Source organism: Vanessa cardui, chromosome 15, assembly GCF_905220365.1.
Source record: "Vanessa cardui chromosome 15, ilVanCard2.1, whole genome shotgun sequence".
In the NCBI taxonomy this organism is placed as follows: Eukaryota; Metazoa; Arthropoda; class Insecta; order Lepidoptera; family Nymphalidae; genus Vanessa; species Vanessa cardui.
The window spans coordinates 6,062,443-6,075,823 of NC_061137.1; the positions used below are offsets into that span (position 1 = coordinate 6,062,443).

At 35.4% G+C, this 13,381-nt stretch overlaps 1 protein-coding gene across 3 annotated transcripts in view; it reads left to right on the plus strand.

Annotated features, from left to right (window-relative positions):
- Window positions 1-13,381, plus strand: part of LOC124535758 (alpha-actinin, sarcomeric) — a 42,317-nt gene that overhangs the window by 23,001 nt on the left and 5,935 nt on the right. Inside the window, exons 2-14 of one of the 3 annotated variants that reach the window (XM_047112079.1) lie at window positions 5,082-5,286; window positions 6,481-6,611; window positions 6,798-7,032; window positions 7,292-7,377; window positions 8,152-8,229; window positions 8,518-8,610; window positions 8,683-8,786; window positions 9,206-9,332; window positions 9,423-9,570; window positions 9,774-9,924; window positions 11,535-11,720; window positions 12,435-12,657; window positions 13,074-13,262. In XM_047112079.1, coding sequence (XP_046968035.1) covers window positions 5,082-5,286; window positions 6,481-6,611; window positions 6,798-7,032; window positions 7,292-7,377; window positions 8,152-8,229; window positions 8,518-8,610; window positions 8,683-8,786; window positions 9,206-9,332; window positions 9,423-9,570; window positions 9,774-9,924; window positions 11,535-11,720; window positions 12,435-12,657; window positions 13,074-13,262 — 1,956 coding nt within the window. Of the gene's footprint in view, window positions 1-5,081; window positions 5,287-6,480; window positions 6,612-6,797; window positions 7,033-7,291; window positions 7,378-8,143; window positions 8,230-8,517; window positions 8,611-8,682; window positions 8,787-9,205; window positions 9,333-9,422; window positions 9,571-9,773; window positions 9,925-11,534; window positions 11,721-12,434; window positions 12,658-13,073; window positions 13,263-13,381 lie in introns of all 3 variants that reach the window. The other 2 variants (XM_047112077.1, XM_047112078.1) reach the window with 2 other exon arrangements.

A 13,381-nucleotide genomic window follows, 5' to 3' on the forward strand; every position in this document is an offset into this window, starting at 1 on the left:
GTCGTGTCGTTGTCGTTCCACGTGATCGAAAGAAAAGTCTAATTGTCAATGCCGATAGAACGTAAGCCATTTACTGAATGAACTCTATAGGAGCATTTATCAGCTGTGGCCTTGAGACCAATCATTTGCATTTCATAGGTGCGCCATTTACTAAGTCCAGTATGTGAACAAGATATATGCAGCTATAGTTAGGACGGGTATTGCAGCTAGACTAAGAAGTTTCACCTGCTCGTAGTTGCAGCTGCAAATTTCTTTATTGCTGCATTTTTTCAACTTCTTTGCATCTATAAATTATCTCATTTATGACGTTCATTCTTCACGTGCCTTGCTTGTTTGTAATTCATAATTTTATTTTAGATACAAGTTTTATGGGATATATATTAATGACTAGTAGACGCCCGTCTCTTCGCTCGCGTCTTAGATTGTTGGTTGTCATGTGTCAGGCAAAAAAGTAGCCTAATTATGTTCTTTCTTGGTATTTAAGTTTGCTTTATACCAAATTTCATCCCATTCGGTTCAGCGGTTTGGTCGTTAAAGAGCGACATACAGATAGACAAACAGAGCTACTTTCACATTTATAATATTAAAATAGAATTTTTACTTCAGCTTATTAGTAAAATAGTTGTATTTTTAATGCAGGCTTACTGCGTGGTATATTATTTATTTCTGGTCTTATACTACTGGTATACGATGAAAATAGCTAAATAGTATAAGTATGATATAATCTATACCCATATAAATAGACAATAACAAATGACTTCTTCTCCTCTGTGATGCGATTTTGTTTTTTTGGTTGTTCTTGATGAGCTTAAGTGTTAACAATAATAAAGCGGGAAATAAACACTATGTTCGAAATATAAATTTAAAAATTTATTTTTAATTATTATATGTTCGAATTACGAACAAATACGAAGCAAAGAGTATCTGTGTCATATCGTAAAGAGGTAATTTTGTGATTCGAATTTAGAAACTATGTTGACCATCCGATATTTGACATTTGCAACAATGGTATTACCAACGTACCTATCAATATAGCTCATTTGCGAGCTATTTTCAATATTGCAACTTTCATTGTTGCCCAATGCAACAACCTAACGAGGCCAAATGCGTGATTGCTGCATTAGTTTTGTTTGGAAAGGTTTAATCTTTGTTCTGACTATGAGGATATAAAATTAATTGATCCTTTCTATTCATAGCTTTATATTCAAATAGATTTTTTGTACGTATCGTTGATGTGTATCTATATGAATGAATGTTGGAATTGAATGCTATTTAATTTTAATAGACTTCAAAACCGTTTTTCTCATCAGTGTGAAAGTTGACACATGCATTATAATTATGTGTTATATTATAAATATATACTCAAAAATTCATGTTTATGTGTTTGTATACATACGGACAAGATTACTTTTAGCAGGTTTTAGTAATTAAATATGAATTACTAGTTCGCTTACTAACGATAGTAATAGTTCTGAAAGTAAATTTACACTACAAAATATTTATAAAGTACATAATAAAATCATAAAGTAAATAAATATTACAAAGGCAAATTTATTATCAGCCAGGACTGAAAATTGATACTTATTAGAACATTCTGGATACAATTGTTTGTTTTCCTTCAATACGAGGCAAATAATCAATATATTATAATGTCTAAGTAATTTTGGTCTATATACGCATCAAAATAATAATAATTATAGATACCCAAAGAATTCAGAGCTATAGTACAATAGACATACATCTGGATGGTAAGCTCACCATTCTACCGCTTAACAATACAATGTATTGTTGTGTTCCAATTTCAAGGGGGAGTAGGGCAGTACAAGGCGAGGGATAATATTTTAGGTCCCGCGGTTTTTAGCGGCTTCATATAAGAAATAAATGATATAAGATTGAACAACATCCCATACACTACTCTATAATGTAAGTAGCTAAAGCATTTGCGTTATGGAAAATCAGAATTAACGACGGTACCACAAACACCCCGACCCAAGACAACGTAGAAAAATAATGAACTTTTTCTACAACGGCTCCGCCGGGAATCGAACCCGCGAACTCGGAGTGGCGTACGTTAATACCTCACATAGTATTACAACGTCTTGTCGTCGAGGATCTACCATCAGCTGTACACCACAAAACTAACAAACAAATACATGAAATTAGTTTTTAATTATCCGCATACTGTAATAACTCAAATATTTTTTAACTATTATAAATTTCTTTATTTTAAGATGCAAGAAGTTCGAATCCACTATTCAGAATGATTATTACTGTCGTATCTGTAAATAATTAAAAAAAAAACTGAATATCGTAATACATTTTGGTGTTCCTATACATCCGTAATCTAATCATGCATTGGTACTGCTTCTTATATACATAGCTTTAATTTCAATCAAATGTCGGAATACGGTTTTCCGATTATTTGAAATTAAATTCAGAATGTATTGAATATAAATGATGTTTACAGGGTAAAATTAACAATGATAAGCTATCATTGAGAATTTAAACCTATTTCATCAGACAAGTTTCAACATCTTCCTAACTAATATTATAAATCCAAGAGTAAGTTTGTTTGTTGGTTACGCTTTGACACCAGTCACCACTCGTCAACCGATTGTTATGAAATTTTGCAAAGCAGTTGTCATGGGTACAAACGGACACCTGTTCCCTCTGCGCACACGCAGGCGAAATGTTATACATATATTTGGACTTAATTCGAATTGAAAGTTACAAACATTGTCTTCTAAAAGAGACATTCAATAAGACAATGAATATTTGGACAAAAATATGCAATTTTAAATTACATATTTCAATACAAGTTTATAAATAAAACGAGGTACAAAAAAAGTTAACTGTATAACTATATTACTGTTAAAAATCTTATTGTTAATAGCCAAACGAACATTACTCAGAAACGTGACTTACCTAACCTTGTATTCTATAAAAAAATAAACATAACAGGTATTGTTAGTATTATTTCATAAAAAAAAAGTTATTTATATTACCGCTTTCGTCTATACATGACGGAATTGTTTACGAATAAACGTCTTTGTTTAATAATAGTCTGTGGATTAATGAGGTTTTATATTTAACATGAACTTAATGCAAATAAATATACTTGCTTTTAACGATAAAACACAGAAGGAAAAATACATAAATGATGTTAAATGTAATTATCATTAAAATTCTAATTGATAATTTTATCATAAAACTCGTGACTCATTAATTTTGTGATTGACTGACGTACGCATACAACAAAAATAAAATTATTCATTTAAACAAAGCTTTATCGATACAAATGAGTTACAGTCCTATTCTGTACGAGCGCAATTCGCAACTCACTCGTGAAATATTGAAAACCGACTTACTTGCTATGGAGTGATACATTAATGTTTCTTGTATTGCTATTTTTATGTATGTATTGCATATTATATTATTTGACATTCATGATCATGTTCTGCAGTGAGTTTCGAAATGATTTGTAAATAATTAAACACTAAATCAATTCTTTAAATAATATTCACTATTCCTTACATCAAAACACTTTAGTTATTAATTAATGTAGATCATTGAATCATGTTCCAACAAAACATGCATAAAAAGATAACTGCAAAATACCTTGACTGTTCTTCTTAGTTGAATCTTATTTAAGAATCGGAAATAATTAATAATAATTAATTCAATCAAGATTCAAGTGAAATGTAGTATATTGTAAAGTAAGTATTGAAAAAAGTACATTTTGATTTCCGATTCCATCAAAATAACCAGCGTTACTAAACTGTAAATCTATCTAAAATCCATTCGTATGGATTGATGTTAAATCTATTTATCTGTCCATTAATTTATTAAAACGAATTTAAAATTAAATCAGCAGTTCATATTAAGCTACAAACATCAGAATAATATTACAAAAAGTAAGTGTTAGCACTAATAGTCATTCGCGAATTTCGTTGACAGAGGGTCGTACCCTCGGCTGTCTCCCCTGTAGCTGCAGTATTGATTAACAGCACTTGGGGCTGCAATTTAATGGGATTCCTAATATTTTACATTCAACTAAGCAAAGGTGCTTTGGTAACATTACACGAACGAATCAAATGTCACGAAGTTACAAGACATAAAATACTTTCACAAGGTTCTATTTATTTTAAATCGGCCGAGTAACTACAATAGCAAGCATAGTTTGATCTTAACTTCTATTTTAATGTTATGGAGGTATTGTTTTTATGAAGTAATCTCCAGAACGAATGTTCCAATTCTCAAAATGTTATCACTCGTAGAAAGCTACATTATACCTGAATGCCACAGGGTATGAAATGTATTGATATCGTGTGTATTAGCCAAGCAATCACAATTTTTGGCGAAGTCGAAAATTCCTACAATATCTCTTGAAACAAAATATCTCTAGAAGATATCACCTAATCTAAATGTGCAACTGAGAAATCTTTCGCTGCGAAATGATTGTATAATTGGCTGTAACCATAAAATGTTGACCTTTCCTATCAATGAATTGCACCCGTGCGGAGCCAGGGGCATATCTAGTTTATAACGAAGAGATTTAAAAACTATACAATAATCATAATGTTTGAAAGTATGGCACGTAGATTTTTCTCAAAGATTTAAAGATATACATTTGTTTTTAATAGAACTAGTTTCACAGACTGAAATACTCGCAGACTTACCTTGAAGTAGTAAATTTATATGTAGGTACGCTGGCTGTGCTTCGCGCTTAAACATGCATTATTGTTTAACACAGCTTGTTATATTGGTTTAAGTTTATGGTTATTGCTCTGCTCCTTAGGGACGTACCGCGGAGCTATATAGCCTTAATGTATTCCTCAATAAATTGTATATATAAGAAGAAAGCCTTATATTTGCGGATTATAAACTTTCCAATTTGATAGTATAAAATTGATTAAAACAAAATTACACACACATATAGAGTACTTACACATAGACATTGAATTATTATTTATTATACAATAACACAACACAAGTAAATAATAAATTTCTGCAATTTACACTTATCACATAAAGTTTTACTTGGATATTAAATGTAATAAAATATTCCTGCCTCTTTCCAGACCTTCACAGCATGGTGCAACAGTCACCTGAGGAAGGCAGGCACTGGCATCGAAAACATCGAAGATGACTTCCGCAATGGACTTAAGTTGATGTTACTGCTCGAAGTCATCTCGGGTGAAACTCTACCCAAGCCCGACCGCGGCAAGATGCGTTTCCACAAGATCGCAAATGTCAACAAGGCGCTGGATTTCATTGCATCCAAAGGTTCGACACTCATTATTATTTATTTTATGTGTCCGTCTAGATGGGGACCACCCGCACATCATATCATTTTATCTATTGCTTACTATAATATTTTGCATTGTGTTTCGGTTTGAAGAGTCAGTTTTAAGAGTTAGTGTATAATTACGGACACAATATGACATCTTTGGTCCCATCGTAAATCGGTAATAGAACTGGTTCATACTTCACATTGATGTCTAAGAATGACATTAACCAGTTACCATCAGGTGACACAATTCGCTTGTCTACTTTCGAGTAACGTGATATAATGTAATGGAAAATCGTTTTGTTAATATAGAAAATATTTTTTCCAACCATCGCCACGGCATCTCGACCAGAGATTGGCATAATACTTCACCTATTTTTATCTGCACTAGAGTGTAGCAGTGCATACTCAACTGTTTAAGAAGCCTTAAAAAAGGTTATCGTAGAATTATGTAAATTACATTTACAAGGTTGAAAGTTTAAAGTAATAAAATTTTACTTTCGAAACAATAATATAATAAAACAGTAATATAATAGTATTAACTGACATTCAATTTTATTAACGAAATCTAGAAAGTGCTAGAAAACAGCTTCTTAATAGTTAATTCGCTTCTTCATTAACTCTCTAGTCATAGAATTTAAATGATCTTTAGCAAGCCAAACTAATGGTAGTTTATTCTTAGAAACATTAGGGTCAAGGCACCTGTCTTCAGCTCACTTCGTCTTGCTGTAATTATTGATACTATTAAGATGAATATTTATGTTACTTCTTGGCATCTCGGAGATATCTTTAATTCTATAATGAAATTATACCTTGAGACTCTTAATATTCAATTTAAATTACATTGAAGCTCGAGTGGATAGTAATTTTGTTTATTAATTGTTTTATCACACCAATATTATAAAATGAGATAATTGGTACGTTATTGGAAAAGTAACTTGTGGTGAAAGACTATTAGCCATCATCCCATCACATGCGGATGATAACTTTACTATGCAACGGATTCAACAACATTTCTTGATCCTGTTATCGAATAATGCATTGCTAATGCATTCTTAATCTAAGTTAATGTGAGTTTGCTTACAATTTAGTCGAAAGAAAAAGGTTAACGACCACATTATGTTATATATGAGAAGTAAGTTGTTTAAAAAGGAATGAAACGTTATTTTAATATATTTTTTATACTTCAGGTGTAAAATTGGTATCCATCGGTGCCGAGGAAATCGTCGATGGTAACCTTAAGATGACTCTTGGTATGATTTGGACCATCATTTTGAGATTCGCTATCCAGGACATCTCGGTAGAAGAAATGACCGCAAAGGTATAAACATCTCATGTTTTCAAATCAATTTGATATACGAAACTTAAATATAAATTATTCGAATTCCATAATTAAAATATAGATATAGAAAAAAATAATTTCAATACGTGCATATTAAAATTATACAGTAATTAAAAAGTTACCTCATAAACAACTAAGACTATACATGAATCTTTGAAATTGCAGGAAGGTCTACTTCTCTGGTGCCAACGCAAGACTGCGCCTTACAAGAATGTCAATGTTCAGAACTTCCATCTCTCCTTCAAGGACGGTTTGGCCTTCTGTGCCCTTATTCACAGACACAGACCCGACTTGATCGATTACAGCAAACTCTCCAAGGACAATCCACTTGAAAACTTGAACACCGCTTTCGATGTCGCCGAGAAGTACCTCGACATCCCCCGCATGTTGGACCCTGATGGTAATAACCTTACCATTTGTTCCAGAAAAACTGAAATCTCTTACATTTTTGATAAAATTACACTTTTACCATTAAATTACCAGAAGAGGTTTTGCAAATGAAAAAAAAATGTACATTTTGATTTCATTAAATGCAAAAATCTGACGTAATCCTACGGCCCCTCCATTGAGGATTCTCGAGGATAATTATAATGTATAACTTATAATACAAAATGTAAACAATGAATCACAGATGTAGCTTAATATGCTGGATATTACAGACCTTATAAACACGCCCAAGCCGGACGAACGCGCCATTATGACCTATGTGTCATGTTACTACCACGCGTTCCAAGGCGCGCAACAGGTACAAAAACAAAATGGCTGCCAGAGAATTCGATACCCGAGCCCCTAACGCCAGGCCTTTGTGTGTCACTTATAGCATGATCCGAATGTACTAGCATTACTGTTGATGTGGGGGAGCACTGGATTCGTTTTGGTAATGGGAGCCGCTCTATACATAGGATCCATTAGTCAAGTTTCAGCTGGTTTTTCGCAACCACCTCTGTCTGTCGCTTTATGCTTAAGGCTTCTTGGTAAACTTATACTATCCGTATTGGCTTTATATGTCAACGAAAATCATCTATTGTAAGTTTACCTGTTTTCATGTATTTCAAAAAATCATTCCACATAATTATCTGAACATTTTATCTTTCAAGCTCCCATAACCATCCTCCCCTACATGTTATGTCCAAATTCATGATATTACCCCGATTGAGATATGTTATAAAATTAAAATCTATCGTTATAAAACTATTCATAGTTATATCGTTATTAATACGTATTCGTTTGTATTACATATTGCAGAGCAGATTAGTTAAACAATAACAGTATTTTAAGCTTTTTTGTTATTAACTATATATCACAGTGTTAAAATATACAAAACGCCTGGGATGTTTGTTTTGTCCTTTATATTCGTCACTTCATTCGACTTTAAAGAGTTTCCCAAACATTAAAAGTATTGTAGCGAGCTTATCTTTAGCTGTCCATATACAATTCAAATGTCCCATATCTACAGTAATATATAAACATCGCATGAACTAACTCCGTGTCGCTTGCGTGCCGCTTGTTAGATCTGCAGAATACCGCCATGCCGGACGAGAGAGCCGTCATGACATACGTCTCGTCCTACTACCATTGCTTCTCAGGTGCTCAGAAGGTTTGTCCTGTCACTTGTTACGTTGCGTGAACTTTTTCGCTTATAACCTCTTTTAATGTATTTATTATATGTCGATTTTGTGCGTCCCAGAGTTTTGAAAATCATTAATATATTCCAAATTAAGGTAATACGAAACGACCAGCTAGCTAATTTACACAACTTAAATTAAGTATCAAATAAATATCTTTTTATTTTAATACTTGTGTTAATTTTAATCGTTTTATCGACTCTGGGATAAAATTAAGTATTCAATTAATCAACGCGACTTTCTTACTTTATAAAAAATAGGCTGAAACCGCCGCGAACCGCATTTGCAAAGTTCTCAAGGTCAACCAAGAGAACGAACGCCTCATGGAAGAGTACGAGCGCCTCGCTAGCGACGTAAGTAGCACTGATATGGAAGCATTACGTTTACTTTGTAGACCGTTTGTATCTCAAAATATATCTTTGTAGCTTTTGGACTGGATACGGCGCACCATGCCGTGGCTGAATAGCCGCCAAACTGATAACTCGCTCGCCGGCTGCCAGAAAAAACTGGAGGACTACCGTACTTACAGGTAATACCGACTTAAAACTAAGAATCATCCATATCACATGGCCATGAAAATGTATTTCAAAAAAGTATTTCAATCTAATGATTATGACTCAAGAGCCGAGATTGTTAGAAGGCATACGTTCCCAGGCAAGCAATACTGCATTTTCATGTGCTTAATTTGTGTTTCTTATTCGTCTCGTGCTCGACTGTGAAGGAAAACGTCGTGAGGAAACATGCATGTATCTAATTTCAACGGATTTCTGCCACATGTGAATCAGCATTGGAGCATCGTGGTGAAATATGTTGCAAACCTTCCCCTAAAAGGGAGAAGAGGCATTAGCCCAGAAGTGGGAAATTTACAGGCTGTTGTTGTTGATAATTACTCCAATTTAAAGCCTATAGTAGTAATAATAAAGTTTTAATTCCCTCTCTGTGTAACAGGCGTAAACACAAACCACCACGTGTAGAGCAGAAGGCCAAACTGGAGACTAACTTCAACACCCTTCAGACCAAACTGCGCCTCAGCAACCGCCCCGCCTACATGCCAACCGAGGGCAAGATGGTCTCTGTAAGTTGAAGATCTAATTATTATCTACGTAATACATATCTGGAAAGCAATATGCCCAATGTTATTAAACCTGTATTTCCCCATTATTAGGACATCGCTCAGGCATGGAAGGGTCTGGAAATAGCTGAAAAAGCATTCGAAGAATGGCTATTGAGCGAGATGATGCGTCTGGAGCGTCTGGAATACCTCGCCCAGAAGTTCAAGCACAAGGCTGACATCCACGAAGACTGGACCAGAGGTAAATATAAAATAATTTACTATTGAAAATATAAGTCTCCCATTTAACGTCGCTTTTTCTGATGAGGACCATATAAGTTGTATTAGTATAAACATAAATAATAATGTATTTGCAATCATACATATTGTGTGATAGTGTTACCAGTAGTAAAAATAGATTTTAAATATAAACACATATAATTTAAAACAATAAATCGTATCCAGGTAAAGAGGAGATGCTGCAGTCGCAAGACTTCCGCCAGTGTAAGTTGTACGACATCAAGGCTCTGAAGAAGAAGCACGAAGCCTTCGAGTCCGACCTAGCCGCGCACCAGGACCGCGTCGAGCAGATCGCAGCTATCGCGCAAGAACTCAAGTGAGAACTTGCACTTTACCTATATCGTCATGTAGTCATGTGTGGCGCTAACATATGTTTAAGAAAAAAAAAAAAATTATCTATGGGTAATCGAATACGCACATTATATGCACATTTAAACCGATTCTTTAGCGACATATCGGGGAAGCTTAGTTCAGACAGGCGAACTTATTTTGCGCGTGTTATGAGCGACTTGACTGCGCGTATTTAGAAACGACTTTCATTTGTTAAAAATTTTATAATATGGCTATTTAGGACAAAATACGATAAGATACTTAGTATGTCTGCTCTTTGCGAAATCGGTCATAATATTTTTTTATTCATCATTAATATATTATAAATCTTAACATAAAGTATTATCCTCCACGGCTGTAACAATTCAAACACTCATGTCGTTAAAATAAAAACTTGATAATTATAATCTCATAAAATTCTCGTAATACTTTTGGAAGTATCAAACAGATTTATTTTAAATTCACTTATATTAAATTATTCTAACAAATAACGATCTATACTATTATCTATGTGTGGGTTTGTTTCTATACACATGTGTCACACATACTGCCGTGGCCAAAAAATAGGTCACCACCACATTAATTGTATGATACTAATTAGCCGGTTCTATTTTTAATATGAAAACTTATATTTAACAATTACTTAATAACAGTAATAGATTTTTGTAACTAGTTTAATGTTATACGGACTAGATCTCGATTTCATAAATTAATAAAATGAGTGTCTTTATAATAAATTATGTAACCGCATTTGCATTACAAACACATTAACTAAATAAAAATCATGATTTACTGTATTATGTTATAATAGCTAGATAATGTAATAATTATGACATCAATAGAAAAAAAGTACAATTCTCAAATCTTTTAATTTCTTCGAAAACAGAAATGTTGTACCGTTTAAGCAGGGCCGGATTTAAGGAAGGGCAACCAGGGCAACTGCCCTGGGGCCTCAGGACCTTTAAATCCGACTCTGCGTTTAGTAGGCACTTACTGTTGAGTCGAGATGGCCCAGTGGTTAGAACGCGTGCATCTTAACCAATGATCGCGGGTTCAAATCCAGGCAAGCACCGCTGATTCATGTGCTTAATTTGTCTTTATAATTCATCTCGTGCTCAGCGGTGAAGGAAAACATCGTGGGGAAACCTGCATGTGACAAATTTCATAGAAATTCTGCCACATGTGTATTCCACCAAACCGCATTGGAACAGCGTGGTGGAATATGTTCCAAAAACCTTCTCCTCAAAGGGAGAGGCCTTTAGCCCAGCAGTGGGAATTTACAGGCTGTTACTTTACTTTACTTTACTACTTAATATTATAAAAGTTACCGATACCAGTCAAGAAATACTTATTGATTCAAATTAATTAAAGCTTAAGATAATCCTTTAATCCATGATATAATTATTAGGATCTCCACGCTCCTGTTGGTCTATAATCCATGATATAATTATTAGGATCTGGCCTCCGCTGCTTTGTGGCCCTAGGGCCTCCAGACCTTTAAATCAGACTCTGCGTTTAGGCAGTACTCAATGTTAAAAATCGAAATGTCGTATGAGTCAGCATGATACCTAATCGATCAACGTAATCGTGTGTCAGCACGCTGGAGTACCATGAGGTGGGAGCTGTGAACGCTCGCTGCCAGCGCATCTGCGGGCAGTGGGACCGCCTGGGCGCGCTCACTCAGCGCCGCCGCTTGGCGCTCGACGACGCTGAGCGCGTACTGGAGCAAATCGACCTGCTACACCTCGAGTTCGCAAAGCGCGCCGCGCCATTCAACAACTGGTAAGGCCATCCTCATGCCCCAAATGTCCCAAATCTATTTTGATTTTTCAAGGATCGTTATTTCTTTTCAATATTGATAGACTTATAATATTTATGCCTCTTTTTATAATCTTTCTTAGGTGTTATTTAATAGGCTATTTGACAATGCGAAAAATTAATTGTGAATTATTGTAATCAGTGTATATTATGAGTTTAAAAATGGTTATTAACTAACAAAACTTGAAAATAATACCTAATTTATTCAAAAGTCAATAAATAATTTTTTCAAACGTTTGTCACGTGACACAAAACGCTCCTGATTGGTCGGGCTTATGATGAAGTCAAGTGACTTCTAAACCTTGCTTTTCTACTATATGTACCACAGATTAAAACACAGCACAGTGACGTCACCGACACCATTGCAGCGCCATATTGTCCAAGTAGCGTTTTCGCGCGTTATTTAAATATGGATTTTTGTAAAATGATATTTTTCGGCAAATATGTACTAGAAATAAAAAAATCAACTTTTACTGGGTTCCTTAGCCTCTACTAAATAATATAAAATGAATTTTAAAAACCAGTCAAATAGCCTATTGTATTGTTATTTTAAGTTTTTGTTGTTTTGTTTATGTCACTGATGTCTCAAAACGATGCTTAAAAATAAAAAAAAATCTTTCTTCTTTCTTACTTTCTGTTATTTCCTTTCAATAAAAATCTCGAATAATCCGTGTTCAGGTTGGACGGCACCCGTGAGGATCTAGTCGACATGTTCATCGTCCACACCATCGAGGAAATCTCTGGTCTCATGGACGCGCACGCTCGCTTCAAGGCCACGCTGGGCGAGGCAGACAAGGAGTACCAGGCAATCGTAAACCTCGTCCACCAGGTCGAATCCATCGTCAAGCAACACCAGATACCCGGAGGCCTGGAAAACCCCTACACCACGCTCACAGCGCACGTCAGTACCTTTCAGATATCTGAAACAAAATATGAGTTGAACTTCAACAATTACTAGAATATTCGTTTACTTTTTTCTCCATATATATTTGTAAGCCCTTAAGCTCTCAGAAACGAGATGGCCCAGGGGTTAGAACGCGTGCATCTTAACCGATGATTGCGGGTTCAAACCCAGGCAAGCACCGCTGATCCATGTGCTTAATTTGTCTTCATAATTCATCTCGTGCTCAGTGAAGGAAGACATCGTGAGGAAACTTGCATGTGACAAATTTCATAGAATGGCAGAACCATATGTGTATTCCACCAACCCGCATTGGAACAGCCTCTCCTTTTGAGGAGGCCTTTAGCCCAGCTGTGGGAATTTACAGGCTGTTGTTATTATAAGCTCTCAGAGGGTAACTATGTCGTCAATTGCAGGAGTTGAACCGCAAGTGGTCGGACGTGCGTCAGCTGGTGCCGCAGCGTGACGGCACGCTGGCGGCCGAGCTACGAAAGCAGCAGAACAACGAGACTCTGCGCCGGCAGTTCGCAGAGAAGGCCAACGCCGTCGGGCCCTGGATCGAGCGCCAGATGGACGCCGTCACCGCCATCGGCATGGGCTTGCAGGTACACACTCGATCATCATCATTCTCCTGCCCTTATCCCAATTTTATTTTGACGAACTCCATGGTCGAGTGGTGTGTACACCAGGTTTCATGGGTTTCACGCCACTCTGAGGTCCCGGG